The sequence below is a fragment of the Biomphalaria glabrata genome, chromosome 14 (genome assembly GCF_947242115.1).
Source record: "Biomphalaria glabrata chromosome 14, xgBioGlab47.1, whole genome shotgun sequence".
NCBI classification, from domain to species: Eukaryota; Metazoa; Mollusca; class Gastropoda; family Planorbidae; genus Biomphalaria; species Biomphalaria glabrata.
The window spans coordinates 12,298,623-12,326,487 of record NC_074724.1 but is presented as its reverse complement, the minus strand read 5'-3'; the positions used below and the strand labels follow the sequence as shown (position 1 = coordinate 12,326,487).

The following is a 27,865-nucleotide window of genomic DNA, read 5'->3' as shown; positions in this document are numbered from 1 at the left end:
GTAAGTATGTCATTGCCGAAAGTGGTAATGGAATGAAGCACTTCACTAACTATAAAATACTTCTAATGGAATGAAGCACTTCACTAACTATAAAATACTTCTAATGGAATGAAGCACTTCACAAACTATAAAATACTTCTAATGGAATAAAGCACTTCACTAACTATAAAATACTTCTAATGGAATGAAGCACTTCACTAACTATAAAATACTTCTAATGGAATGAAGCACTTCACTAACTATAAAATACTTCTAATGGAATGAAGCACTTCACTAACTATAAAATACTTCTAATGGAATGCATTTCAAATAGCCTCTTATAACCACTCAAACTTGTGGAATGTAAGTCCTGCTTTGGGTCTAATTGACCTGTTATTGCTGACAGGAGAAAAGGCAAAGGCAAAAAATGGCTCGTAAACCAGTAAGCTTCGTGCATGAGGGGCTCGTTAGCCTTGGCTGGCTACCCAAATAAGAGAAAGGAAACTCTAATACAAATCTCTGTTGCCTTCCAAACATGGAAAAGGCTTCGAGATTCTACGTAGAGGTAACAAATGAAGACCATTAGGCAGCTTGTAAGGCACAGTTCTTCACACAGACAGAGCCAGAGATACCACTCATTCCAAACTTTATCGGCACTTGCAGTTCCTTAGGATAGGTCATATGCGTGGACATACTTCAGGTCGCATTAAATGAGTGGAAAGGAACTACTGTGTGGGTGACATCATATTGAACATAGTCCATTGCTATTTCCCAGGCATTCATCTCATTTCGATAAGATGATCCATAGTCACTTTACGACTGAAGAAGGCCAAACTTATAGAGATAAAATATGTTTAGATTTGTATTTTCAATCAAACAAATGTTGTTGTTTTTATATTAGGATATGTCGGCTTTCAAGGAAAATTGATAACCGTCTGGCCAGGGCAAGTAGCACTTTTTGACGCATTCAGACGAGTGTTAGCGAAATAAGTCGCTCCGCCTGCCTAGAAAATCAATGTCTACCAGGCGGTGGTTCTCTCAACCCTTCTATATAGATCTGAGACATGGATACTATACAGAAAGCAACTAAGACTACTTTAGCGCTTTCACCAAAGATGCTTGCGCTCCATCATGGACATACGGTGACAAGACCGAACTAAAAAACAGCGTTGTCTTTGCAAACGCCGGTATGCACAGTATAGAAGGACTGTTTATGGTCCGACAGTTACACTGGGCAGGGCTCGAGTCCCGTATGGGAGACGAACGTATGCCAAAGGCAGTCTTTTCTGGTGAGCTTTAAGGTGGTCGACAAAACAGGTGCCACACAGATAAGCTTTTAATACCAGCTTAGGCGCCAAATTGCCTTTGCTGATACAGAGAACACCTGGTTGCATGATGCTTTAAGATTAGACAGCTGGAGGTCACTCACAAAGGTCGCGGGATACACATTTGGGACAAAAAGAAATCTGCTGCCGAGGACAGACACAGACGGCGAAAAGAAAATCTTAATCGATCATCGGGAGACATTGGTTATGCTTGCCCCGGATGTGGCAAAATATGTAGGTCACAGCTGGGGCTGCGTAGCCACGGAAAATACTGCGTTCCTCATTAATCTTCGGACTCGAAGACAAGCCTTATTATTATTATGTTGATATTAGCAATTCTATTTTTTTTTTATTAAAAAAAAAGAACATTTGAAACTTACAAGCAAATTGTGGAGTGAAAGTGGCTGAATAAGAAGCATCTGGGAATGGTAAGGCCCTACATTGATATATCTGATTGAAACCTGTGAACGTTAGAATAAAGCTTTTTATAAAAAAAACACAAGAAAAGCATAAAAATTGCTTTTTAAAAAGATAATACATCCTTCATGCATTTTGTAAAGTGATGCTTTTGTTTTAATATTTAATACATTTTAGATACATTTTAGATTTACAAAATAAAAAATTTTGAAGATAAATATTTCTTAGTTCTGTAGCCAGAGTTAATTTCTTTATAATTTGAAAAATTATACTAGAATTTTCCCAGTGTGGCCAACGAGCTAGTAATCAACTGTCAAATTTCTAGGGAAAAAAAAGTTAAAGTCGTTTTTGAGATCTGTGTCCACCCAGGTTTTAGGTTTCACCCATCGTGTTTCCACAAAGATACGAGTCGACTCGAGGTATTGTAAAATGACTTTCATATATAAGTATTTGTTCAATTCGTCTGTATGAGACTTTGTTTTGTAAAAGAGCTACATGTATAATTAGAGATGCAAAACTCTGAAAAAAAAAGAGGTTATGATGAGTGGATAACAAGAAAAACATTAAAAATACTTTTTTTTAAAAATACAATACTTTCTTAAGAAACTTATAGAGCGATTATTTTTCTTTTAAAAATTAATGAATGTTAGAGTTTAAAAAAAACAACACTTTTTTGACCCAACCACTTCCCCCTTCTCTCTAAGAAAGCGAATGTATAGATTTAGTACACCTTTCATTATTCCAGTGATAACCCTTCAGATCTAGACTAAGCAGACGAAGCCCACAAATTTCATTAACATTAATTTATTAAACTCTTGAATCAATAAAGCCTTACATACGGGAAATCCCGAAAACGATAGTCCTTTCAAGAAGTGATAGTCCTTTCAAAACCGATGTAGGATCTAGACCTACATTTAGTCTCTAGCCAAATTTACATTTTTTTTTTTATATTTTTACTTTGAAAAATTATAACGTCAAACTAGAGTTTTCCCCATGTTGCCAACGAACTAGTCATTTTTTTCTCAGCGAGATACATTAACTTTTAAATTTGTAGGAAAGTCGTTGGAGCCATTTTTTAGATGAACGAGTGACTTGAACAGAGGTATTGTAAAAAAAAAGTAGTATTTCGAGCAGCTTAAAAAAACAAGCAAAATCTATACAATAGAAAAACATTTAAGATTTGTAATAAACAATGAACTACAATAAATGTACATGTACTTTACTTATCTAGTTTTTGTTATACTGGGCTATCGTAAACAATATTTTTGAGGGGACTGAGATGGTACGTGTTACTTACTGGTTGAGTAGGAAACTGTTAGTGTTGAAGAGTTGTCAGAGTTTGTGGTGGATGTCACTAGAACATTGTCGCTAAACCAAAATACTTGACCAAAAGCATTGGACCCGAGGTCTCGTCTGCACATGCAATAAATTATGGAGGTATAATGGATGTAGCGGTCAACCATACCCTGTCCCTCTGTGCAACTGTTGTCTAGAACTGCGCGTAGTGGAGCTATGAATAATACAGTTATTTATATAGTTCACATCTATATTCTTTTTAATTAATTATATTTCAAATTCATAAATGATTCACAAAATAGATAATAGAAAATTGATCATAAGATTGTCTGAATAATAACATTATTATTCCCCTTGCAATCATATCATTAAATAGAAACTATTTATATAAACTTTTCGCATGTAAATTATAAATAAGTCTTGTGTGAATGCATATTTTGTTTGCTATAGTTATAATGTTTTGCTTGATGTAATGCACACATTGTAAGACACATTTCCTTATGGATAATAAAGATTATTATTATATGTGCATGATTAAATTTATTGAATAAATAAAAAATTCAAAAATTCACACTCCATTGATCTAATTGACTAACACATGTCTGGTCACCAAAGGCAATATACATTATGTGAGATTCAGTCATTTTAGGGTCATGCCACATATAATCTTGCAATTTTAGTTGATATCTTTTACATCATTCAATTTTCTGCCTGGTCGTGCGGTAGGCGCCATGGGCTGTCGTTCGATGGCCCGGGAGTTCAAACTAACTTCAAACACAGCTTGCAGCCTTCCCTGCCATCTTGCGGGAGGTTTTTGTTAGTACGTAATGATCTTAAAATCCGTAACATGGAAAACAAAATAATAAAGTCACATGCACATAAAGTATTTCAGATATGTAGCATATCATTTTGGCTTTTTTTTTTATAGCTAATTAACATATATATTGTGATAGGCCTTGCGTGTTGTTGCTAATGGCAGTCCGACCTCGACAGATTACTCTGGAGATGTCTGGGTTTCTTGTACGGGTGTATTTGATGTAACAAGTAACAAGATCTACGCATGTAACATGTAGAAAAAGGACTAAGCCCAAACCATTATTCCAAATACAGATGATGTTTAATATTTAAGCCTCACTCGAGTCTTTGTCTATAATATCAAATTATTCCTATAATCTCTAACCCAACTAAGTCTTGACGTTACTAAATGACACGTTCAAATTCCATCAATTATGGTGTGTCTCTATGCAAACTAATAATACTAACTAAGTGTCCTACAATATATACATAAATAGAGAGAAAAAAAAGAGGGAGAAAGAAAGAGCATGAGATAGAGAAAGAGAGAGAGAGAAATAGAGAGAGAGAGAAAGAGAGAGAGAAAGAGAGAAAGAGAAAGAGAGAGAAATAAGAGAGAGAGAAAGAGAGAGAGAATGAGAGAGAGAACAATCTGCTTGCTGATCTATGCTCAAGGTTACTATAGACTTTCAAATGTGCAGCTACATACTTATGCATTTTTTTTTATAGGCCTACATATCTTAAACATTTTAATTCTGCTATGTGTGGGGTGTAAATAAACAAAACTAAAATACGGAAGGCATGTCTTAAAACTTTATACGGCTGGCCTGTCATAGAAAGTTTTGATAATTATACTTGACATGTCATTCCGTGTCAAACTGCGTTTCTATTAAAGTGTCGCTCACAAGTTGCAATTCTCTGTATGATCTTTCAATCTAATGCCTATTTAACTTAAGTTTGGATTACGAAGAAACGGAGTCATGGTGAAGGGTGAATGCCAGTTTCCTTGTCTATCTCTAAGTCCCCATAGAGAATATATTTTGGGGTATCGTTTTATTTCGTTATTGCGAATGTGACTTAATCACTGGCATTGTTAGTACCGGTGGTAATATTTCTAAACATGTATGAACTATTTAAGTATGCAGGCTATATAACTAAAAAAGAATGAACTAATATTTCAAGTAAATAAAATCATACAATAATAAGTCGAATAAGAAAATACCGAAATTGCAATAGTGTACCAATATCACTTCAGTGACGCATATTTCTATGCAAAAAGTGTCACATTCTCATAGAGAGTAAACCGCAAATATATTTTACTTTATGTACTTTTATTTATTAGGTATTTGAATTCTTAAGAATACCCATAAACCTACCAAAGTTTATATTGGCTAGCAGATATTCATTTTGGCCAAGTGTAGATGTCGCGGTGGTTAGGACCACACCATATTGGCGAGAGCCTTGCTGTAGCTGCGAAATGTGCATTTTTAATGTGCAAGTTGAATTGTAGTAAAAGCCGCTTCCAGAATCGACTAAGTTACCATAGTCCGCCGTGTAGGACTGGAAAGTTTTTATAGACTGAAACAAATGAAAGCATTAAATAAACAAGGAAAAAAATTAAAAACAATTTCAAAAAAAAAGACAATACCTTCATTATTAAACTTCAAATATAATAAAATAATTTTAACAAATTATGAATACAATTATTTACAATGCAAAATAAAACTCTATTATCTATTCCGTTTGTAACTCTTCATTAGTTAACAACATTTAAGTTCAGTTAGGCGTCCTTGACATTATTTAGTTTATCGTAAAAATCTCCAATTACTCATTTCCATAGACCTTGATATAGGAAAACATGGCACTAGGCAAGGTTATGACAGTAGAGCATGGAGCGGTTTGCCTGAATCAGCATGGAAATCCAGGGACTTAGTGCGAGACCAATTGTTTATCAGAGGCCTGAACACTGACCTGCAACGTCACAACATGTGGGCTGTTTAAGCCAACAGCTCGTTGCATCACAGGTCTTTGCGACATGGCAACAACTGCCCACAGGTTGTGACGTTGCAGGTCAGTTTTGAGGCCTACTATAACGAGAGGTCTCGCTGAGCAGAGTTGAAATCTCTAACAAGCACGACTAGATGAACACACGGATACCACTAGGAAGTAATTCTCTTCTCTTTTAAAGTAAAATAAGATAAGAAGGGATCGCTGAACTCAGTCACGGCCGCCTCTTCTGTTCTCGAGGTAGGGGTGGGTCACACGCTAAGGTTGCGGCAGAAATGTAGAAATACAAAGTGCTCCATCATGGGTCTCTGCCTCTATTATGATATTGGCCAAAGAAACCATGTGCATGTGTGTAGATATGAGAGTGCTGTGTGTTTGTGTATGTACTTGTGTCTAATTTTATTTTTCTAATGTATTTCAAATGTAGATGTGTGTCTTACCTTTTTATTTATGATCCATCTATTATGAAATGGAATGTATCCGTGTATACTTTTGCTCAAATGTTATTGCTCCACTTTTTTTTTCTATATTGTCATGGTTGAAAAACAACTTTAAAATGCGTTCATGCGGAACATACTCTGTAAGATGTCAACGTCATCAGATGTTTACTATTGGCCCTATACTCTTCGCTGAATGTCTAAACTTAGATTTCGTTTGTCTCAGCCAATTTAATGGCCCCAGTTAGGAAAATAGTTGCTTTTTGTTTCGTGTGTTTGTCTGTCCGTCCGTCCCGTTTAGATTTCAAAACTAGCTGAGCTATTGTAACTTGGATTTTATGATAGAAAATAGGATGTGTGGTTGAGTGGCTAGGCTGCCTCTCTCGACGGTTCAAGTTCGAGTCCCAACTCAGCCAGAGTTTTGATTGCTAGGTGTCTTAGCATCATGGTAATGTTCTTAAACGACCCTTTACTTCGACTTGCTGCAAACACTGCACAACACAACGCAGCAGTGCTATTAGAGCATGGAATGGGTTGTCTGAGCCAGCCAGGAAAACCAGTGACTTGGCAGAATTTAAGTCATTGGTTAACATGTATGACTAGATGCAAGACGTGTAGGACGTAATTATCTTCATTTTTAAAGTAACGTCTGTATTATATAAGATAAAATAAGACAACAAACTCGGGATCGAAATAACGTAACTCTTTAGCCTAGTGATGCCCGAAATACAGCCCGCTTACCAGATCCGAACAGCGACGTGGTTCCATTCGGCCCACAGTGTAAAAAAAAATCCTACTCCTCCAAAACAAAAGTTAAATATTTTTCGAAGAAAGATAATCTTTTAGTGTAATTCTTCTGAATGCCTTAACTTATCGAATGGGTTCTCTATCTCTCTGAAATGCTCGGCGCAAATTAAGAAACAAAGTGTATGATTGTCGCCACATCTTGCTTTCTAACCAACCCGCGCCATTTAAATTGTAAGTCGCATGCGTACTGCTTTGATAATGAACCTTTCAGGAAGAACCTTTGATGAGGAACCTTTGATGATGACCTTTGATAAGGAACCTCTGATGTAAAAAATTTAATGAGGAACCTTTGATAAGGAACCTTTGATAAAAAACCTTTGATCAAAAACCTTTCATGAGGAACCTTTGATGAGGAACCTTTGATGAGGAACCTTTGATGAGGAACCTTTTCAAGTTTTCAATCTTCTTTTCGTTCATTTCTTTTCCAATTCATCATGGCAGAAGATCTTTCAAGACATTGACATTCTGTCCATCAATAAAAAGAACCTCATTATGGAGTCACAATTCAGCACACGGGTTTTTTAAAGAAGATATTGATTTTAGCGGTAAACTTCTTATAAGACAAGAAATATGATTTCAAAGCAGAATATAATCAAAATTGACTCGCCAGCGAAGGCTTCAATTATAACCAATTTCAATTGTATCTTTCCCTACGTCAGGGTCTTCACTTTTGTTTTATTATTTAATACTTTCATGTCACATCTACTGGAAAAGTGAACGGATCTTTACTTCTTTGTTGATCAAAATAATAAACCAACATACTTGTTTTATAAAGAAAACGTGGCTGTTTTCAAATGAAAATATAATATTAAACGGACATGTTGGTACCGCTCAACGCTTTGATATTTATTTGCGGTACAAACTACAATTTTGAAATCATAGCGGAGTTAGTAGCTATGAGCAAACATCAAAGAGGAAAATTTGTTGATGTGATTACTGATGGTGCCAGAAAAATGGTTGTATGTTACAGCGGACTTGCAGTTATTGTTGATTTGAGAAATTAAATGTAAACATTAAAGAGTAGTGAAACCAAGTGTCTCCACTGAATGACCTTTCATGGTTGTGGGAGATGGCGATATTATGCGACACATCTAAATAAATTCAACTCCAAACTACAAGCTGATTTCTCTAAGCATGTCTTATGCTGACATCTGCGGGGTAGTTTGTCTGCAGAGTCACTTGACTTGTATGGGAGCTTAAAGGCACTACACCTAACAGCAGAGTTTCTCGCCAAGGCTCTACGGGAGGACTGATCCTTTCAGCCTTGCCATCAATTGGAGTTCATCTCAGGTATGCTGACATCAGCACTTTGCACTGGTCTGCGTGAAATTTTCTTTTTAAATGATGAAACAGGCAAAGCCCATATAACGTCATCGTTTCAAGAACGATAATCTAGATTCATTGCTCCGACTTGATGGCTCATCTATATTTCACCTATATGTACATATAGTTCTATATTTAGATCTGTGGATTAACTGCAACCATCACATTTATAAATGTAAGAACAAGACTTACGTGTTTCTAAAAAAAAAAAAAAGAAAAAAAAAAAAGAACTGTCGTATCAAATTCTATTGGCCTTATCGTCTCGTCTTGGACTGGCACTTGATTCTAATGTGCATAACTGACTTCACGCTGGACTCACTGAAGCGAACTGGAATGGAGCCCGTCTTGACTCTGAATCCTTCACTTTTTATACATGGTCTTGTAAAGGCATTCTTGAATAGGATCTAACATTGCCAGGTCTTTCTTTATTGTTATAAAAGCGAGTATTCTGACTATTAGACGTAAAGTACGTAAAGTGACAAATACCTGACTGACTGTACTAATTGAAGATGCAGTGAAAAAAAACAACATAATGTTACATAGCCGTCTTCCAGAAACTCTGCTTAACTGAGCAAACAAATCAGTCTGAAGTTTTGCGTCTATGACTCTATTCTGGCTTGTAATTATCGTAAATAATTTTTAAACGGCTATAATTAAGTAAAAAAGGAAGTAGTTGGTTCATTTAATAATATTATAAGTTCGGCTTAGCAAATACATATTCAATTCAATAGTAAAATTTTTATTTGTGAGGTTATTTTCATTTATTTATTTATTTTTTAAAGTGTTCCAAAGTTTTATTCCTGGATTTATTCTGTGATTGACCACGAATCCACTGGACTATATTTGACAAATTAAATCCAATCTATCTATAGTTCGTCCATCGTGGTTCGATGATGACCACTTTGTCATCCAGGGGGCTGAGGGCTTTGCACTGGGGTTTTATGCCTCCTCATGTGGCTGGTGAGACCTATGTGAGCCCGGAATGTTCGGCTGCACACTGGGCAGGTTATTCCAGCTGGAGCTAGTGTCGTTTGTCTTGCTTTTCTTTTCTGGCGTTTTTCTTCAGCCTGCGTTGTTCTTTTTTCCTCAGCAACCTGTGCGCCAGTTTTCACAGCGCGACGCCATGATGCTCTGTCGTGTGCCTCTGTCTTCCAGGTGCCAGGGTCTATGCTGAACGCCTTCAGAGAAGCTTTGAGGGTGTCCCTAAAGCGCTTTCTTTGCCCACCTTGCGAGCGCTTTCCTTCGCTTAGTTGGCCATACAAGAGTCGTTTTGGGATGCGGTGGTCTTCCATTCTGCAGACGTGTCCTGCCCATCGCAGCTGGGACTGCATCAGGATTGTGTGGATGCTTTGCAGACACGCTCTTCGAAGGACTTCTGTATCTGGTATTTTGTCTTGCCAATATATCTCAATCGAATGTACATCTATTAAATTACAACATGATATAACTTAACGCATACTGTTTGACACTTAGTTTAGTTTAGTTAAGTTACGCACTACAGTAGAGTGACTGTAAACGCACATTTTATAGTGACGACATAAAACATTGAGTTAGGGACTAGTGTAGACTCTTCGATCAGTTATTGCTAGGCTCTTAATAGGACAACATCGTTTTGTGACTGATTCGACTGTGGCCCATTCTGTTTCTCGTTTCTTGTTATATTAAAAAAAAATCCAGTCTTGACCCGGAATGTCTAAAAAACTATCGCCCAGTATCAAATCTTCCCTTCCTATCAAAGCTTGTGTAGCGCGTCGTGTTAGCGCTAATTCTTGCTCATCTTGAACAGTACTGTCTCTTGGAAGAATTTCAATCTGCATATAGAAAGTGCCGAAGCACAGAGACAGCAGTGGTCAGGGTACTAAACCACTTACTTCACAATTCCACATATATCAATTCTTTCCGTGCTGGACTTGTCCGCAGCCTTTGATACGCTAGACTATGAAATTATGATGGCCAGATTCTCTGCCACTTTTGGTTTAGCAGGAATCGTCCTAAAATGGCTTGGATCCTACCTGACTGAACGCATCCAAAGTGTCGTTGTTAACTGAACAGAATCAACAAGCTTACTCTTGAAGTACGGAGTACCACAGGGATCAGTTCTAGGCCCAGTTCTGTTCACTATGTATACATATCCACTCAGCGATGTCAATCGGCCAACCGGCATCCTATACCATTTCTTTGCCGATGACTCACAGTTATATGATTCCTCAGTACCCTCAGAGGTATCGCATCTGGCAGAGAAAATCAGTAGTACCGTTGCAATGGTGAGCGATTGGATGGTTGAAAATAAACTCAAGATGAACGAAGACAAGACAGAAATAATTAAGATTGGCACTAGGAACAACGTCTCAAAAGTTGAAAGCACAGATTCTCTTTTTATTACGAACTGCCAGCTTCCTTATGTCCATGTAGTGCGAAATCTTGGAGTTTTCTTCGACTCAACACTATCTTTCGACCCACACATAAGTCAGCTCTGTAAAGGTCTTTATCTGCAGCTGCGTAGATTAGGCCAGATCCGACCATATTTAACAACGGAGTCAACAAAAACGCTAGCTGTGGCATTCATACTCTCCTGCCTTGACTACTGTAACGCCGTGCTAGCAAGTATACCTGATGACAAAATAGCCAAGCTGCAATGTATACAGAACAACGCCGCACGAATAGTACTTAGAAAAACAAGACAAGATTCTGCTACTACGCTCTTGCGCACGCTCCATTGGCTTCTCGTGAAAGCGAGAATCGATTACAAGGTCGCCACACTTTGTCATGGGCTTTTTCAGTGCACGGACCAAAGGTTCGGAACTCACTCCCCATTAATCTCAGACAGACAACATGCTACACCACTTTTAAGAAGAACATTAAGACCTATCTGTTTACAACTTTTTTAGATTAGTTTATGATCTACTCTGTTATGTTTGTGTTTGTAATGTTATTACAGCGTCTTGAGCCTACATTTTGTTTGTTAACAGCGCTTTATAAATAATATTATTATTTTCATCTGGAGTGAACTTAGTTATTGAGCTTTTGATCCCTTTCGTTATTGTCTACTGTCTTGTAACGAAGTATGTTTAGAAATCACATCCGTAACTGTTATACACCTTACAAGATACTCAATCATCTAGGATTGTCAAGGTACTTTAGAAATACTTTAAGTACAACTTAAACATATACATAAGTTACAATACGTAGATTAGTGTTTTTTGGATTAATACAGAGCTGTTGGGAGTACTTACGTTTTTAATTTCGTACATCGAGCAAGTTAGTCTGGGATAGAAGTGGCTTGCTTGACAGTTCAGTAGAAACAAATCACCTGTAGAACTTATGCTCGGTCGTTGACATTGAACGCTAGTTGCAGCCTCTGTTGTTGACAAAGTTAGAAAAAAAAAATATATATATATTTGTTTTAGATGAATAGTCGCTTTTAGTTTTGTGCTGTGTGTCTGTCAGTCTGTCAAATTTAGATCGAAAGAACTGAAAAGTTTTTAAAAATATTTTAGCTCCTTTTGGGCAATAAAATTAATGTTAATAAATATGTCTGAAATCTTTTTTCGATAGCAGTTTGTTAATTAGGTGTCAGGTGTCAAGTATGAAACCATGCCTTATGAATCTTTAATATTTTACTACTTAAGGCTGTCAAAACAAGTCCTTCGTTAGCATGGCCCTTGCTATGGAAAGATCTAGTGGGGGCTGCTGCTGAGCTTATGTATTGACAAAAACTCCTTGTTCTTATAAGGATTACTGAGTAATCAAACAAACAAAAATAATGACAATTTCGAAACATATATATTAAAATACTAAATAGATACTGAGCGAGTGTGTGCGGGTACTCCTAATTGGGGAAAATATAAAAAAAAACCATCTTAAACAGAGGCTAAAAAATAAGATCTAGATTCTTTATCTAGAAGATTAAAGATTATATCTATCTATGGCCTCCTTCAGTCGCAAAGTGACTATGGATCATCTCATGGAAATGAGATAAATGTCTGGGCATTAGCTGTGGTCGGAACGATGTCGCCCACACATCAGTTTCCCCCCTCCCTCTCCACGCAGCTGATATATCCAAAGGAATGGCAGTGCCGATACAGTTTGGGGTCAGCGGCGCCAAAGGTTCTGCCAGGGTGTAGCAAATTGTCTTAGGGTCGCCAGCTCCTGATTTTTCCTCAGGGTTGACTCCCGAAGCCTTTTCCATGATTGGGTATAGCTGCAAGTCAATATCTATCTATATCTCTCTCTATATATATGTATATATCTTGTCTTTAGAACTGGGCTTAGGGTGTTGGCGAGCGGGGCAAACGCTCCTGGCCTTGGACTTTAAAGGGCCTCGCTAATGAAAAAAAAAAATTATTATTATCCAGTTAGTTAATTTTCATTAAAAATGTTTCTGAATCATTAATTACATTGATTAAATGACACTTAATAAATATAAATATGGGGATAGAATTTTACATGCTATTGCAACACAGTACGTAACGTAGTGAAATTGCCATAAAGCACAGTAAGGTATGACACTTTCTTAACAACATTAAGGCCTACAGCATTAGAGGCGGACAAATCAGTTAACTTGATGCGTTACGTTATATATAGGTTACGCGTACGGCTCACGGGGCCGAGTATGACACTCGCCTGGGGCCCCGCGTACTGCTAATCACCATCGGTAGTCTTTTGAGCTCCTTTGTCATCTACATAAATATATACACAAAAGAGGATGAAATTTACTCATTTGATGGCAAGGTAGATAGAATATGATAACGCTAAAACATTTATTTAATGGCTGATATGGAGTTATGGAGTGTGTGTATGTGTGTGTGTTTTACGGTTACGGTGGGAAGAATTCAGCGATTGGGTGTGAATGGTGCAAGATATGGCAATGTCTTCAGCGGTCTTAAGTGAGACGACTTCATATTGCTAGACAGAAAGGACATGTTATTTAGTGAATTTGATTTTGTTCAGAATACCAATTTATATTATTACTAAAGGTTACTACATTGATTTCATTTTATCTCTAGTTGAATTTGTTTATATTGTAATAAAAGTTTTTTTTTCAACTTTTATTAGCGGCCTCCGTAAGGGGAAAAAGCCGCTATTAGGTTTGTGCAAAATGTCCGTCTGTCCGTCTGTCCGTCTGTCCGTCTGTCCGTCTGTCCGTCTGTCACACTCAGATCTCGAAAACTAGAAGAGATATGAAAAATATTATTTCATCATTAAATCCGGCTTGAAAAGTTTAGGTGCAACGGCTACTTTTGGTTTTCTAAAAGCAAACCGTTTAATTTATAAAATTAATTATGCAAGCGATTTTTTCATAAAAATACACCAATTCTAAAACAATTACGTAAATGTAAGGGAGGCAATGTTACAATATGCTAACAAAGATGAACAATTTTTGTGTATTTTCAGTATCACTAAGTCAAATATATTTTTAAAATGTACAGGAAATGTTTACAACAAATACAAATAATAGTTAAAGACGTTTTTTCTGGTCAACTAGCTGCTAAAATTAAAAGAAAACATTTCTGTTTGTTTATAAAGGCTAATAATGCACTTTGTATGTAAATATCACGCACATTTTTTTAAATGGACTTTTTATGCAGCGATTTTCGTGCAGTAGCGTAACGTCGCAACATGATCAGGTGCTAAACCAATTCCTTAAACTTTTTTTAAAAATCAGATTTTATTTATTTTTTGTTTAGTGCCCCCATCCGAATAAAAGAAGCTTATTTTTGTGCGTTTTGTCTGTTGGTCGGTCTGTCCGTCACGATTAGATTTTAAAAACTAGAACTCTAAAAGCTATTGAAAATCTGATTTACCCTTTAATGTTCCTCCCATAACATCTCAATAGTTTTAAGAATCTAAAATTGATTGTTCCGGATTTTTTTGTGCAAAACTAATCAACGCCAACAAATGTTTGTTTGCTCTTCTAACTTATATTACATTCAATTTCCATGCTTAAACGTTGCAAAAACACATTATCAATAATATGTTGTTCCGTTTTTTATGTAAATAGCATATTAATGCTAAATCATAATCTCTATACTGACATATATTTCATTAAATGTAAAAATGTTCCGGATATTGTTTTATAAAACATGAATTATGCCTAATGATTGTTTGAAATCGCATAAGGCTTTTAAAAAAAAGTAATTTACTAGAATTGATTACTGAAAATTACTTTTTAGACATTTAATTTTCTTGTAAAACATAACATAGAAGTTTTGTAATCGATAAAGAAAGTTCCGGATTTTGTTTCTTACAAATCGTCGCCAGAAATTTCCGAATTTATTTAAAAATCTACTAACGCCAAATAATTGTGTGAACTCCCTCTTCTAATTAATAAACAAATAATCTTCTCATTTACGAAATAATGTTTTTACGGATTTTTATGAAAAATATTTTAACTCACTACTCTCTTACAGTACATTTAACTTTCTACCTAAAACATTAAAAAATCTAATTATCGTTAATATTATGTTCCGATTTTTAAGGAAAACAGAATCCAAACATCAAAGTAAGGTATGAAAATCTCTCCACGTGGCTGTAGTACATCTAATTTTTATACGAGACCATCCAAAAAATTTAATTAACGGTATTACATTTATCTGAAATTCTCTTTTTCTTTTACTATTTATACAAACATCCGGAACAATCTATTATATAAACTTTTCAATTGTGTTCATACCTAAAAATTATTGCGATGTTTTGAAACGTAAAATAAAGGTTAATCAATTTTTACTAACTTTCAGTTGTTTTTTTATATCAAGATAACGGACAGACCGAATGACAGACAAAACGCAAAAACAATGTGGCTTTGATCCTTTTTAAATAATATCTATTAGAACTCAGTGCACCAATGTCTATGAACCCTCGTTAAATATCTCGTGTAAATAAAGACATTTTTTTTTATGGTACCGGTACTAGCCTATTGTGAGGTCATGGAATTTTTTTTCTTTGACGTCATATGAATGGACTCTTTAAATGTAATGTTAAAAGAACGCACTCGGTGCACCAATGTCTATTAACCCTCGAAAAAATTGCTTGTATTAATGAAAACATATTTTAGTCTAACTAAGCCGTGTGACGTAGTGTTTTTTTTTCCTTTGACGTCACATGGAATGAATTCTTTAAATGAAATGCTAAAAGAACGCACTCGGTGCACCAATGTCTATGAACACTCGAGAAATGGCTCGTGTTGATAAAGGTGATTTTTAGTCTAGCTAGGCCTTGTGACGTAGTGTTTTTTTTTCCTTTGACGTCATATGGAATGAATTCTTTAAATGAAATGCTAAAAGAACGCACTCGGTGCACCAATGTCTATGAACACTCGATAAAAGGCTCGTAATGATGAAGGCGATTTTTATTCTAGCTAGGCCGTGTGACGTAGTGTTTTTTTTCCTTTGACGTCATATGGAATGAATTCTTTAAATGAAATGCTTAAAGAACGCACTCGGTGCACCAAAGTCTATGAACACTCGATAAATGGCTCTTATAGATGAAGGCGATTTTTAGTCTAGCTAGGCCGTGTGACGTAGTGTTTTTTTTCCCTCTGACGTTATATGGAATTAATTCTTCAAATGAAATGAAAAAAGAACTCGGTATAGTAATGTTTATTAAGCCTCGTTATGTGACTCGCGTTTAAAAAAGGAATGATATCTTTATTTACATCTAATCTAGATTTTTTAAACTAGATCTAGATTTTTATTACAGTATATCTAGATCTGGATTTATATTCTAATTAAAATTATTTTAGAGTCTAGATCTAGAATTTCTAGATCTAGTTTAGACTAAAATAGACTAGATTAAGATGTAGAATTTCAATTTCTAAACTTAAAGTGTAAAAAAAAAGTGTAGATTTTCATTTCCAAACGTTTTGATCAATATTGTAATGTTTTAATATACTAAAACTAATCTACTATTTTTTAATTAAATTTAAATTTAAATTTACGGCAAATGAATCTTTGAAACATTATTACTTTTGACCATCGGATGGCTGCCTGGTCGTGCGGTTTGCGCGCTGGACTGTCGTTCAGATTTATGGATGGCCCAGGGTTCAAACCCTGCCCGCTCCCATCCCCCGTCGTCCTGCGGGAGGTTTGGACTAGGAAGTAATTATCTTCAACTCTGAAGGAACATCCGAAACGTGTAAAACATTTTACATCAAAATTAAATCACCTCTTGAATATTATTTGCGAATATGCAGATCCGACAGGGATCCGACTTCGACGGGGGCCGCCTCTGAGTTTGTGTAACACAAACTCTCTTTGTAATCTTGTTAATTAAGATATAATACGCCTACAGCGGTTTAGTTGTCTACCAGCAGTTTGGTGCTATAGGTCAACAATGACTTACTGTAGAATATTACATCTACACTGTGGCCTGCATAGCATGAATAGGAGACTACAGTTCTTGATTCAGTAGTCACTGGTATTGAAAATATGATGTCGTTGGTTGCTAACGAGCAGGACATGTTTGGTTTCATTGTAGCACAGCTTTTAGACGTATAAGTCGCATAGGCCTGTCTTTGTCCATTTTGAGTAGCCAACGTTAGAGTATCATAATAAATATATTTTGAACAGGAGAGCGTGAATGACATTGCACCCTGTATATCTGAAGCCGTGAGAGCTAGAGAAACACAAATAAAGGAAAAGAATTATAATTTCTATATTTTAACAAATGGCTATTTCAGATTTTTATACATAGCAAAAAAAAAACAACAACTGAAACATAGAACGCAATACGGTGTATAAAAGAAAGTGTTAATACATTCAAATTTTTTTTTAAAGTATATGATAATTTTGTGCACTCAGTGGTATAGCTAGAGATTTGGGGGACTTGGGGGCTTGTCCTCTTAAGGGCCTCTGCATTTAGACATTCGACATCATGGCATATGATAATGGCGTAATATTTAATTAAATATTTAATGTAAAAAAAAAAAAAATTGGACACTGATATTGGGGCCCCTTCAAGTGTGTGCCCCAGAGGGATTTTCAAATTTGCCCCCCCCCCCCTTTTTTTAACCTAGCTTCGCCATTGTGTGCAGTCAATGTTTTTAGCATTGCAAAATTAAGTTTCTAGGCTTATCAGTTTGTAGCACAAAATAATTTCAATATGTAGGTGAAACAATTGTCTTTCACTCGAGACTCTAGACCTAAAATTAATTTTAAAACAAATTGGCATCTTACTTATGGGAATAAAGGAGATTTGATACCAAAGATAGCTTCTCATATTTTAGTTGACAACAGCAAAGTTCATTTCAACTTCCTTACAATGTTTAGTTAACGTGAAAATGTCCATTAGATGAAACATATTATTATCTCTCTCTCTCTCTCTCTCTCTCTCTCTCTCTCTCTCTCTCCTTTTCTCTCTTTTTATGTTTCTGTTTCTATTTCTTTCTTTCTCTCTTTTGTTGAGTTGGTATGCGTTAAAATAACAGGAACCAGAGCTTGTATCATGAGATGCAGTTGATGAGTTGAGACTTGTACAGCCGTATACTTCCATAGGAGCATTGTGTTACTACATTGCCAATGACACATTTCTGGATGTTAAATAGAGTATGTCATATCATGTCATCTATTCAATTATACATTTAACAAGGTTACAAAGACAGTTTCTGTGGAAATACAAAGTCAAAATCGATCCCCGAAGTGGTCCACCCAAGCAGGTAAAAGGCAGGTTTCAATATTTTTTCAGAAAGTACATCAGAATGAAATTCTATCAATGACAAATGACAGAGAAGAATGGGGAAAGAAGGTTGACAAATCTTGTATGGTGCCCCAGCGGTCCAGCAGACCAAAGAATAGGTGAGTGTGAAGTTAGATGTGAACCTGGTTTAACTTATGTCTTATAATGAGTATCTAATTGATGTAATTATTTTGTAAAGGGTCAATTTCTTAATCAATCCTCAAGAAAAAAACATTTCCGTTAAAAAAAAATTCCTTTAGTTAAGTATTTAACGGCCATATTGCAACGCTGCGGAAAATCTACTTATTAGTTATTACTCCAAATTATGTACAACTTAAATGCATACTAAATAGATTTTTTTCTCTTTAAAAAAAATCTAAAACCATTGGCATAGGTGCTCCCTACTAAAGAGCCTCCCGTACTTTTTACTATTAATAGTGAATAGTTGTAAAAGTGGTGTATTTTTATGAAAAAAATGCTTGCATTAGTGATTTAAAAAAATAGATTTTTCGCTTTCAGAAAAGAAAAAAAAGTAGCCGTTACATCAAAACTTTGAATGATCTAAAATATTATGATGTCAGATTTTCACTATCTTTTCTTTTTTACGAGCTCTAAATTGGACGGACGGACGGACATTTCACACAAAACTAATAGCGTCTTTTCCCCTTTCGGGGGCCGCTAAAAAATCTTTTTGTATAATTGTTTGAACTAATTCAATTGTCACTACAGTAATTAGTTTCTATGTCCTGAAATTATAGATCTGCACTAATAATAAATTAATAATAAATATGTGCGATTAGAAATATTTTTACCAATGGTTTTTGTTTAGCACAATTTCATTCTTTTAGTTTTCTCAATACGCTTGTCTAGACCTAGTTGAATAGGAGTGGGTGGGGGGGGGAGAAAGAAAGGGGTATCTGAGTCATCGCTTGCTAATTCGGTAACCAATGTGGATAGATTTTAGAGTTATTTATAGTTATTTTTTTTATACAAATAAATAAGGGGACTAATTCTGCTTATACCACTTTATCAGTCAAGGATTTTTTTTTTTCTTTTTTGAGATATAAAACACAAAAAAAAAAAAAAAAAAAATTACAATAGTTAATCAACTTAGTGGTTATTTTTCTATTGATTCTTGTGTTGTCATGTAAAAGAAATAGTTTTGCTAAATTTCAACTTCATCCAGAATGGGTGTGGGAGACACAACAACGTGTACACATGTTTCACCAGACAGACTCAGTGAGTTAATATTAGTTTAAAACAAAATGGATACACCAGCATTGTATTATTAGACTTACCAATATTTGTCTCAGATGTTATTAAATAACTGGAGCACCCATATGTTGTCAATGAGACGCTGCTACCTTCTTTTAGAAAGCTTACAATGTTTTTATTATCACCAACAGAGCAGGTCTTTTCGAGTCCACACTTTGAGTAAGTGCCTTTAAAATAACCCATGATCTCTTCTTGTCCATTGCTGTATTTGAGAGTCAAAACGCTGCGGTCGACAGAAGAAGGACACACTAAAGTTACGTTGGTCTTGTCGACTGCGTTAAACTCTGCGGCATCTAAGAGTTTACAAATTAGAAGCAACATCAGAGACAATTTTTTAAATGAGACAAAGTAGTGAATTAAATGCGACGAAAATAAGGGACTGCGCCGACCGAGTTCCAAAACCAGTGACTCTGGAAACGACAACACCGCCTAAACAGCAAAGCACTACAAAGCGAATTTAAACCCCAGACCATAAGAATGTTTAAAATTACATTATTCTGATCAAGAGACCTTCACTCGGATGCAAATTACCATCCCTGTAGTCAATGGTCACATTTCCCAGCTAGCCCAGCCCCCCCCCCCCAGCCAAACCCATGTTTTAACAGAGCTAACACAGACAGACGTGAGGCGTAGACTTCAGCACTTTGTTTCACATTTCTATGTACAGTTTATTAAAGCACAGATAAAAAGTCAGGCTTCGATACCTGTAGCACTAATATTAGAATTAATTACTGCATGCTATTATTAACCAGAATCTTATCTTCTACCTCTACCATATGTACATTTGTAGCATGAATGCCTGCGATCACTCCTACCAAAGGCATAAGCTCCTTTTAAGTGAACCTGGCAATCTCTTTATTGCTATCTACAGATAAGAAAATCTAAGCATGGTGGCTGAGTCGTTAAGCACTTGGCTCCGAATCTAGGGTCCTGGGTTTGAATTCCAGTGAAGACTGGAATTTCGAATTTCGAGATTTTTAGGGCGCCCCTTGAGTCCATCCAGCTCTAATGGGTACCTGACTTTAGTTTGGGAGCGTAAAGGCGCTTTACCGTTGTGCTGGCCACACGATCACCTGCTAAATAACCGTTGGCCGAAGAAACAGAAGACCTTAACATCATTTGCTTTTTAGATCGCAAAGTCTGAAAGTGGAGCTCTAGTTGCTAAAAATACTTTGCTGCCGTATTGTTTTGCGCATTGCTCTAAAAGTGTTAAAAATTTCTAGTTCTTAAGCCATGATATTATGAAAGTACCTAAAGCGTTTTAATAAATATTAACTAACATTATCTACTGTCAATAATAAATGTGATAACTAGGGTATTATGATATATACTAACAATAGCTATGATTATTGTACTAACTAAACTATTTGTACTGAACCTACCGTATTGGTAAACATTGTAGCTTATGTAGGTGTTGCATGAATATGAAGCCATTATCGAGTCAACGAACTTAACGGGGATGGCCAGGAAATAGTTGTAGCTGGTGTACGAGCACCGCATATACCCGAAAGTGGTGCAAGATGTATTGTTGAAGGTAGCCACCAGGTCCTGCTTTCCGTCGTCGTAGTTGATAATGATGGACATGAGATTGTTATTTCTGTTGCACGTTAAAGTCATCTCATTGACTTCTTGTACATACACTGAACCTGAGACTAATATAAAATAACAGTTATAAATTGCTACAAAAAGTAACAACAACAACAATGTTTGTAGTATAGATAAAGAGAAGTGAATAGGAAACAGAAAAATAAATCAACACTCTAAAAAGTGTTTGTGTTTCAGACAATTAGAGTTAGTACATGAAATCTCGGAACATTGAAGCAGCTCCGTATTCGTTATGACTATAGTGCGAAACATCATGTGATGGAAAGTCTCTAAGTTATCGAGTAATGCAGTAAAATGCCGCACTTTTTACTATTAATTTAAAAACATAGCATTTATAGTCTAAAAAAGGTTTCAACAAATCTATTAACAGATATAAACGTCGAAACGGTGAATATTCTAATATATAAAGTAGAATGTAAGGAGCATGTATGTATGTCCTTTATAGAAATCAAATCCGTTTGGCAAATCATTACAAAACTGGGCATGAACGTTGCTTAGATAAAAGTGGTGATCTTAGTTTATGTTAAGTTCCCACCAACAAGAGAACTTTCTAGATTTAGTGTTAATGAGGCATCTTGACATAGATTTTAACTATTTAAGCCTGCATATATGCTTATACTTATACGACAAAAAACGAATCGAAAATATCCGAGCAATTACTGGTAAAAACATAGCTTGTTGTAAAAGGAAATGTAAAATTTATTTTAAAGTTTAAATTTGTATTTAATACAATTTTCTAGCAGAAAATTATTACAATGCATAATAGGACTTTGCTAATTATGATAATATATCAAAACTGGGATTAGTTAGTGTTACTAATTTGCTAAGAATACTTGACTTTTTAGATTGATACTTGATATCAATTTGGCAAGGCAACGCCTCATCTAAACTGTTGCGACGTCTAGAAAACATCATAAAAAAGCATCAAAAATTACACTCAAAACCACATTTAAATTTTTGAAAAAAAGTGCCTAAGAAAAATCGAAAAAATCTTGGAAGACAACGGCCACCCGCTCCATCAGAACTACGTCAGGACGTCGCGAAGTGGGCGACTTCTGTCAATCAAAACAAGAACGGAGCGGTACAAAAACTCGTTCGTACCTCACTCGGTCAGACTCTATCACCGCCACTCATTGATCAGGGAACATGAAATGCACCAAGATACCTGTGTGTAGTCGCTGAATGAACGTCTTATGTTGTCTGTTGTATTTATGTGTATTCTTCTGTTGTGTTGTCTTTATATGAGAAAAGAGTCCTTGTAATCACAACAAATTTCCGTAAGGATCAATAAAGCAGTCTTAGTCTTAGTCTTTAGGAGGTCACAATAAATTATTATAATGGTTATAACTCAGTTGAAAAGTTTATCGACTGCATTGGGAGTTGTGTACACAAAAGGGAAAGGAGCCCTCAATAAGGACATTTGGAAACCATCAAACATAAGAATATTCATATCGTCTTTGTCTAAACGTGTTGACTTCTTATGTTTACGTTCTGAAATATTAAGCGACTGGGAAAAAAAAAAGTAACTTGTATGGAATATTTTATGCCTCATTCTTGCTATCAGGTATGGGATGTTTGGGTGAGTGATAGGAGCCACTTGGACCTCACTAGGCTAACTATCAAGGGGGCTCGAGTTCCAATTTTGACTGTAGTTTGTTGAGCGCCCAATGGCGTCTCGGAAACCAGCTCAAACCGTAACCCAAACTTTTTCCCTATTGGTCTGGTGATGAGATTGTACCATAATTCTCTCCTAAGCACAAAAGTTGCGCTTTAAAAAGGGTATTCACGATTTAAGTAATAAAAAGCAATTCATAAATATTCATCACTTTTTAATTTGTATTTTAACAATGTAAGAAAACAAGATTAAAAAGAGGCGGCAGCCGTCGGAGTCGGATCCCAGTGGGACAGACGAACAGACGGACATTTTGCACATACCTAATAGCGGCTTTTCCCCTTACGGGGGCCGCTAAAAAAAACAATACTTCTTTTATAGAGTGATTGTTTTTCTCTTAATAACTAATGAATGCTAGAAGATATTTCGCGCTAATTTGTGGACTCTATTTAGTCAGTGCTATTTCGTCGAAATATGTTGCGCTAATTTGTGGACTCTATTTTGACGCCGCATTTTTGTCGTTCGCTATCCTACCTTGTTACATACATAATCATTTAATGCAATAATTTTTTAAAACCCATTTCACCCAATGAACGAAGTCATGCCTTTCTCTTAAGGCCAGTGTACACATTGTATGATTGGCTACATGTAGACACATAAACATTTTGATGACAAAATCTTATGCTTTAATTTAATTTTGATACTCTCATAAGAAGGTTCATATTAGGAAATGGATAATGCAAACAGAGAAAAGAAATCCGTATCTCCAGGGGCTGCAGAAGTACATTGTACAATGAAAATGGTCAAGAAGAAAGAAAGCTTCTTTTACATTGTCTCACAGGATTCGTGTGTAACTCGGCGACCATTTTCGCCACTAATTGTAAGAATTCGAAGGACTCCATCGTTGAGCTTGACCTCCAGCCTATATGATATTGAGAGCTAAGAAATATCTAAAGGAGCCACGACCACTAAAAACAGAAGTAATTAAATAATTTTCTATGTGGACTGGAAGAAGGCATTTCTATAACTTCAGGCACCACCTGAGCCCTAGTTTTCTATTTCTGTGTTAGATTTTTTGTCAAAATTTATTTTTTTTTACATTTGTATTACTAAATTAAGTAAGTTCTGTCTCTTTAACTACTACTATTGCACATACACACACAAAATGTTTACTTTTTTTAAAGAGAAAAATCTATTTAGTATACACATAGGTTGGACATAATTTAAAATAACAATTAATAAGTAGTTTTTCATATTATCGCGTGAACTGCAGCGTCGATACACAGATATAGAATTTTTTTATTTTGTTTTACAGAAATGTTTTTGTTTTTTTTGAGGATTTGAATAAGAGATTGATCCTTTACAAAACAATAGAAAGAAATAGATATTATTAAACATCTGTTAGGCCAGCTTCATATCTAACTTCAAATTCACGTTCACCTATCCTTTGTTCTGCTGGACCGCTGGGGCATCACAGGGTATCTGTCAACCTTCTTTCTCCATTCTTCTCTGTCATTTGTCTTTGATAGAATTTCATTCTGATGTTCTTTATGAAAATATTGAAGCCTGCCTTTCTGCCTGCTAAGGGTGAACCACTTCGGTGGCCGATTTGAGTTTGTTTTCACACAAACTCTATTTGTAACCTTGTTTTTATTATTATTCTCATATGGTGAGTATGCTGTGTAACTTTTTTTAAATTTCAAATGTTATATTTATATTATAATTAAAGTAACTATTTCTATGTTTTGACGGATATAAATCAAAACTATAATATACATATTAGTGACGAGTACAACGTTATCATAATCCTTATAATGACAATAATAATAGTTGTAGTAGTAGTAGTTAAAAGTAGAATTTCTCTTTTTTTTTTTTTGACCAGCGGACCCTTTACATAGTCAACACTTGCCCGCTGACCACTAAGTAAAAAAAACTTCATAAATGCAATTATATAAATGAGGTCCTCAAAGAATAGTACGTAATAGACATATAAAACAGCAGTCAGGGGCGCGTTATTAAAATTATCTGATCGGATAAACTGGCTTTTAGCGAAGAGGTTACTTTAATTGCATACAGATTTAATATTTCTGCGACAATATAGGCAGTCTAACGGAGCCTTGGGGGTCATCAGACAACAGTTTGAGAATCACTGGTATGAACCATACAAGTACTTTAAATGTTGTTTTAAATTTTATATTTTAATAAATAAAAAAAACGCGGCCTTCTTATTTAGTTAGTATGTTATAGAATTTTTACTAACACTTAGCAATTTACAGAATCTTAACAAACACTTAGTAAGTAATAGAATTTTCACAAGCACTTAGTGATTAATAGAAATGCTTGAACTTTTTTAAGAGTGCCTACCCTTAGTCACAAGCGTTAATATGAAATGGTGAATACTGCCACAAACAACAACATAGTGGGACTTACATTTTTATTACTGCGATAAACAAGATATATTCACTGTTATAGTATTTCTTATTGCAAAACACTCATCTTTTTTTATAGCTATTCAAAGTAAACTTACCAATAGTAAAAAATATTGTAATTAAACTGAAGACCTCTTTAATCTGCATTCTGAAGATCCAATGTACCTCACTGATATTTTTTACTTTCTTAAATAAAGTTTATTTATATAATGTGGGTCCTCTAATTTAATTTTATTTCCAGTCCTCTTAAATGGATTTTCCAGACGTTCTTGTGCCGAGGTACAATAGAGAATGAAGATAAATAATATTTTTAGAAATTATGTTGCCTTTTATATTTTCGTGTCCTTTTTATTTCACTTTTGTGTCAGAGTTATATAAAGAAGGCGAGAAGAATGAAGCCCTACTTGGCGTGCTACCTAAAAGGGGGCTCGAGGTTCGACACCAGTGACACAGAAAGGGTTTCTTGGAAAACACTATGTCGAGCTGTTTGCTATATTTGGTCATGTGGTTCATGTATAGAGATACATTCCATCTCATAAGCGGCTCTCGTTGTTTTCATTCTTGGTAAGAAATGCAGGACAAGTATTCTCATAAAGAAAGTGTTATCTGTTTTTGAAAAATAGAATTCATTGTATATGTTGTTTTTGTTTCAATAACTTAACTTGTACATTTATTCATCATATTATTGTAATTATTATTTTAATATCATGCTACTCTGTTTTCATGGCGTGGTTTTGTTCTGCTTTCATAGAATCATTTACTTATTTGTGTAATGTGTTGACCTAATAGCTATGTTTCGAATTTTATTTCCAAAGTGTAATTTTGTGCTAAAAATGTGTAGGAATAGTGGATGTTGGAGAATGAATTGTGTAGGGAAAAGAGAAGGAGGGGTATAATGAAAAAGAAAGTGAGAGGGAACATTTATCCACTGAGGATTACAAAAAGAGGGTGAAGATTGTGCAATGTCATGCGTTTTTAATTTTTAGCTGCCCCCTGTAAGCGAAACAACCACTATTAGCTTTGCTTAAAAAGTCCGTCTGTCCGTCTGTCACACTTAGATACCAAAAATTAGAAGAGATACGAATAATATTTCACAACTTAGATGCCACCAGCTACTTTTTGTTTTCCAAAAGCCAATGTTTTGTTTTTAAAATTAATTATGCAAGCGACTTTTTTTTCATAGAAATGCACCACTTCTAAAAGAATGCATAAAGGTAAGGGAGATCATGTTAACAAGTAAAGTCTTTTTCATGTTTATTTTAATTTTTACTTATATATATATATATATATTTCTAACATGAAAAAAATATTATCAAAACAAATATAAATATCCATTAACTATGTTTTTTTCTTTTATACTAGCTAGGTAAATTGAAAGGAAAACATTTATGTTTGTCTATAAAGGCAAAAAACAAAAAAGCACTTTCTATGTAAATGTCACGCACATAAAAAAAAAATCGACTTCTATCATCGAGACCATTCTCTTTTAACGCAGCGTCTTTCGTTTAGTAGTATACAGTCTGCTGCCATGAGGGTACTAAATAAGTCCCCTCAAAAAAAGTTTAACTAATAAGACTTTTTTAGTGCCTCCGTCAGGGTCAAAACAATTTACTTTTGAAATTTGTTTCTTGGTCTGTTTGCAACAAAAAATAAATGGTCGAGAAAATCTAATGAACAAAAAAAGATTGTTAAGAATTTTATATGAGAATTGAACTATCGGGAAATGACTGTTTGAAATCGCTCTTCTAGTATAATATTAAATGTTCTTACTAAAACTTTATTATAATAAACGATTGTTCTATGTATCGCACTTCTAACTTATACTAAATTTAATGTTTTTTTTGCTATAACATCATATAATGCTCATGATCATTGATATTATGCTCTTGATATTTTTAGGAAAAAAAACTTATCACCAAAGGATTGTATACAAATCTCTTTGAATCGTCTGTATTATAGAAGATAAGAAGACAGATCTTGCCTTGACAGATCTGTAACTGGAACTGATTGATTTATTATTAAGTCAGGCATTCCTGTTTGGACGTGTACCGTACAGACATATCTAATTTCTACACCATTTCGTTTATACAAAACTTTCCGAATCGCAAAAAAAAAAACAACAAAAAAACAACAACAAAAACATGCGTTAAAGAAAATGACGATGATTACAAGAACTTTTTTATGTGAACAGAGATTTGATGAAACAGGTGAAAGCAAATTTACTTCATTTATAAAAATACTAAAGATGGATGGATGGAAGGATGGATGGATATAGATAGATAGATAGATAGATAGATAGATAGATAGATAGATAGATAGATAGATAGATAGATGGATGGATAGATAATTCATACACACATACATCTAAATGCATCTAGACATGTATGACTTAAGTTCTGCCAAGTCACTAGTTTTCCTGGCTGGCTCAGGCAACCCATGAATCGAATAGCACTAGGGAAGAAGGAGCATTTGTACAAATTTGTCCTAGCATAAGGAACGAGGAATGTGCCTTTATCTTTGTGTCTTTCTGAGTATTTTATTAGATTTTGTTTTTGTATTTGAAGATTATGATTCAGTGTTTTATGTATGATTGTACTTTACTTTTAACTCTTTCTCTCCTAACTGACGATACAAGCGTTGATTCCACCAGAATGTGGTAAATAAATATGGAGAGAAAGAGTTAAGTCTTCTATGCCGAATGCTTTCTAATTTAGTGATTTTACTAAAGGTGTTACTCCAGTCAAATGCTAATGCAATGATTTGTCAATGAGAAGTCTGTCGTTCTTCAAATCAATAAAATATACAAAATTCAGAAGTAGGATTATTCTCTTTTGTAGGAAGGACATATTTCAAGAATTTGTTCAGCTAAGTCACTACCCTATGTTATTT

At 35.1% G+C, this 27,865-nt stretch overlaps 1 protein-coding gene across 29 annotated transcripts in view; it reads right to left on the bottom strand.

Moving 5' to 3' along the window:
• Positions 1–25,359, bottom strand: part of LOC106074315 (uncharacterized) — a 135,875-nt gene extending 110,516 nt beyond the window's left edge. For 27 of the 29 annotated variants that reach the window (XR_008774599.1, XR_008774600.1, XM_056009558.1 and 24 more), the window contains exons 1-8: positions 25,075–25,359; positions 20,713–20,982; positions 19,354–19,623; positions 16,724–16,996; positions 11,617–11,741; positions 5,186–5,387; positions 3,019–3,231; positions 1,685–1,765 (exon numbers count right to left, since the gene is read on the bottom strand). Coding sequence is in view for 27 of the 29 variants with exons in the window: in XM_056009558.1 (XP_055865533.1) it covers positions 1,685–1,765; positions 3,019–3,231; positions 5,186–5,387; positions 11,617–11,741; positions 16,724–16,996; positions 19,354–19,623; positions 20,713–20,982; positions 25,075–25,123 (1,483 nt within the window). In the remaining 2 variants the exon portion in view is untranslated. The remainder of the gene's footprint in view (positions 1–1,684; positions 1,766–3,018; positions 3,232–5,185; positions 5,388–11,616; positions 11,742–16,723; positions 16,997–19,353; positions 19,624–20,712; positions 20,983–25,074) is intronic. The other 2 variants (XM_056009585.1, XM_056009586.1) reach the window with 1 other exon arrangement.
• Between the last annotated feature and the right edge of the window lie 2,506 nt (positions 25,360–27,865).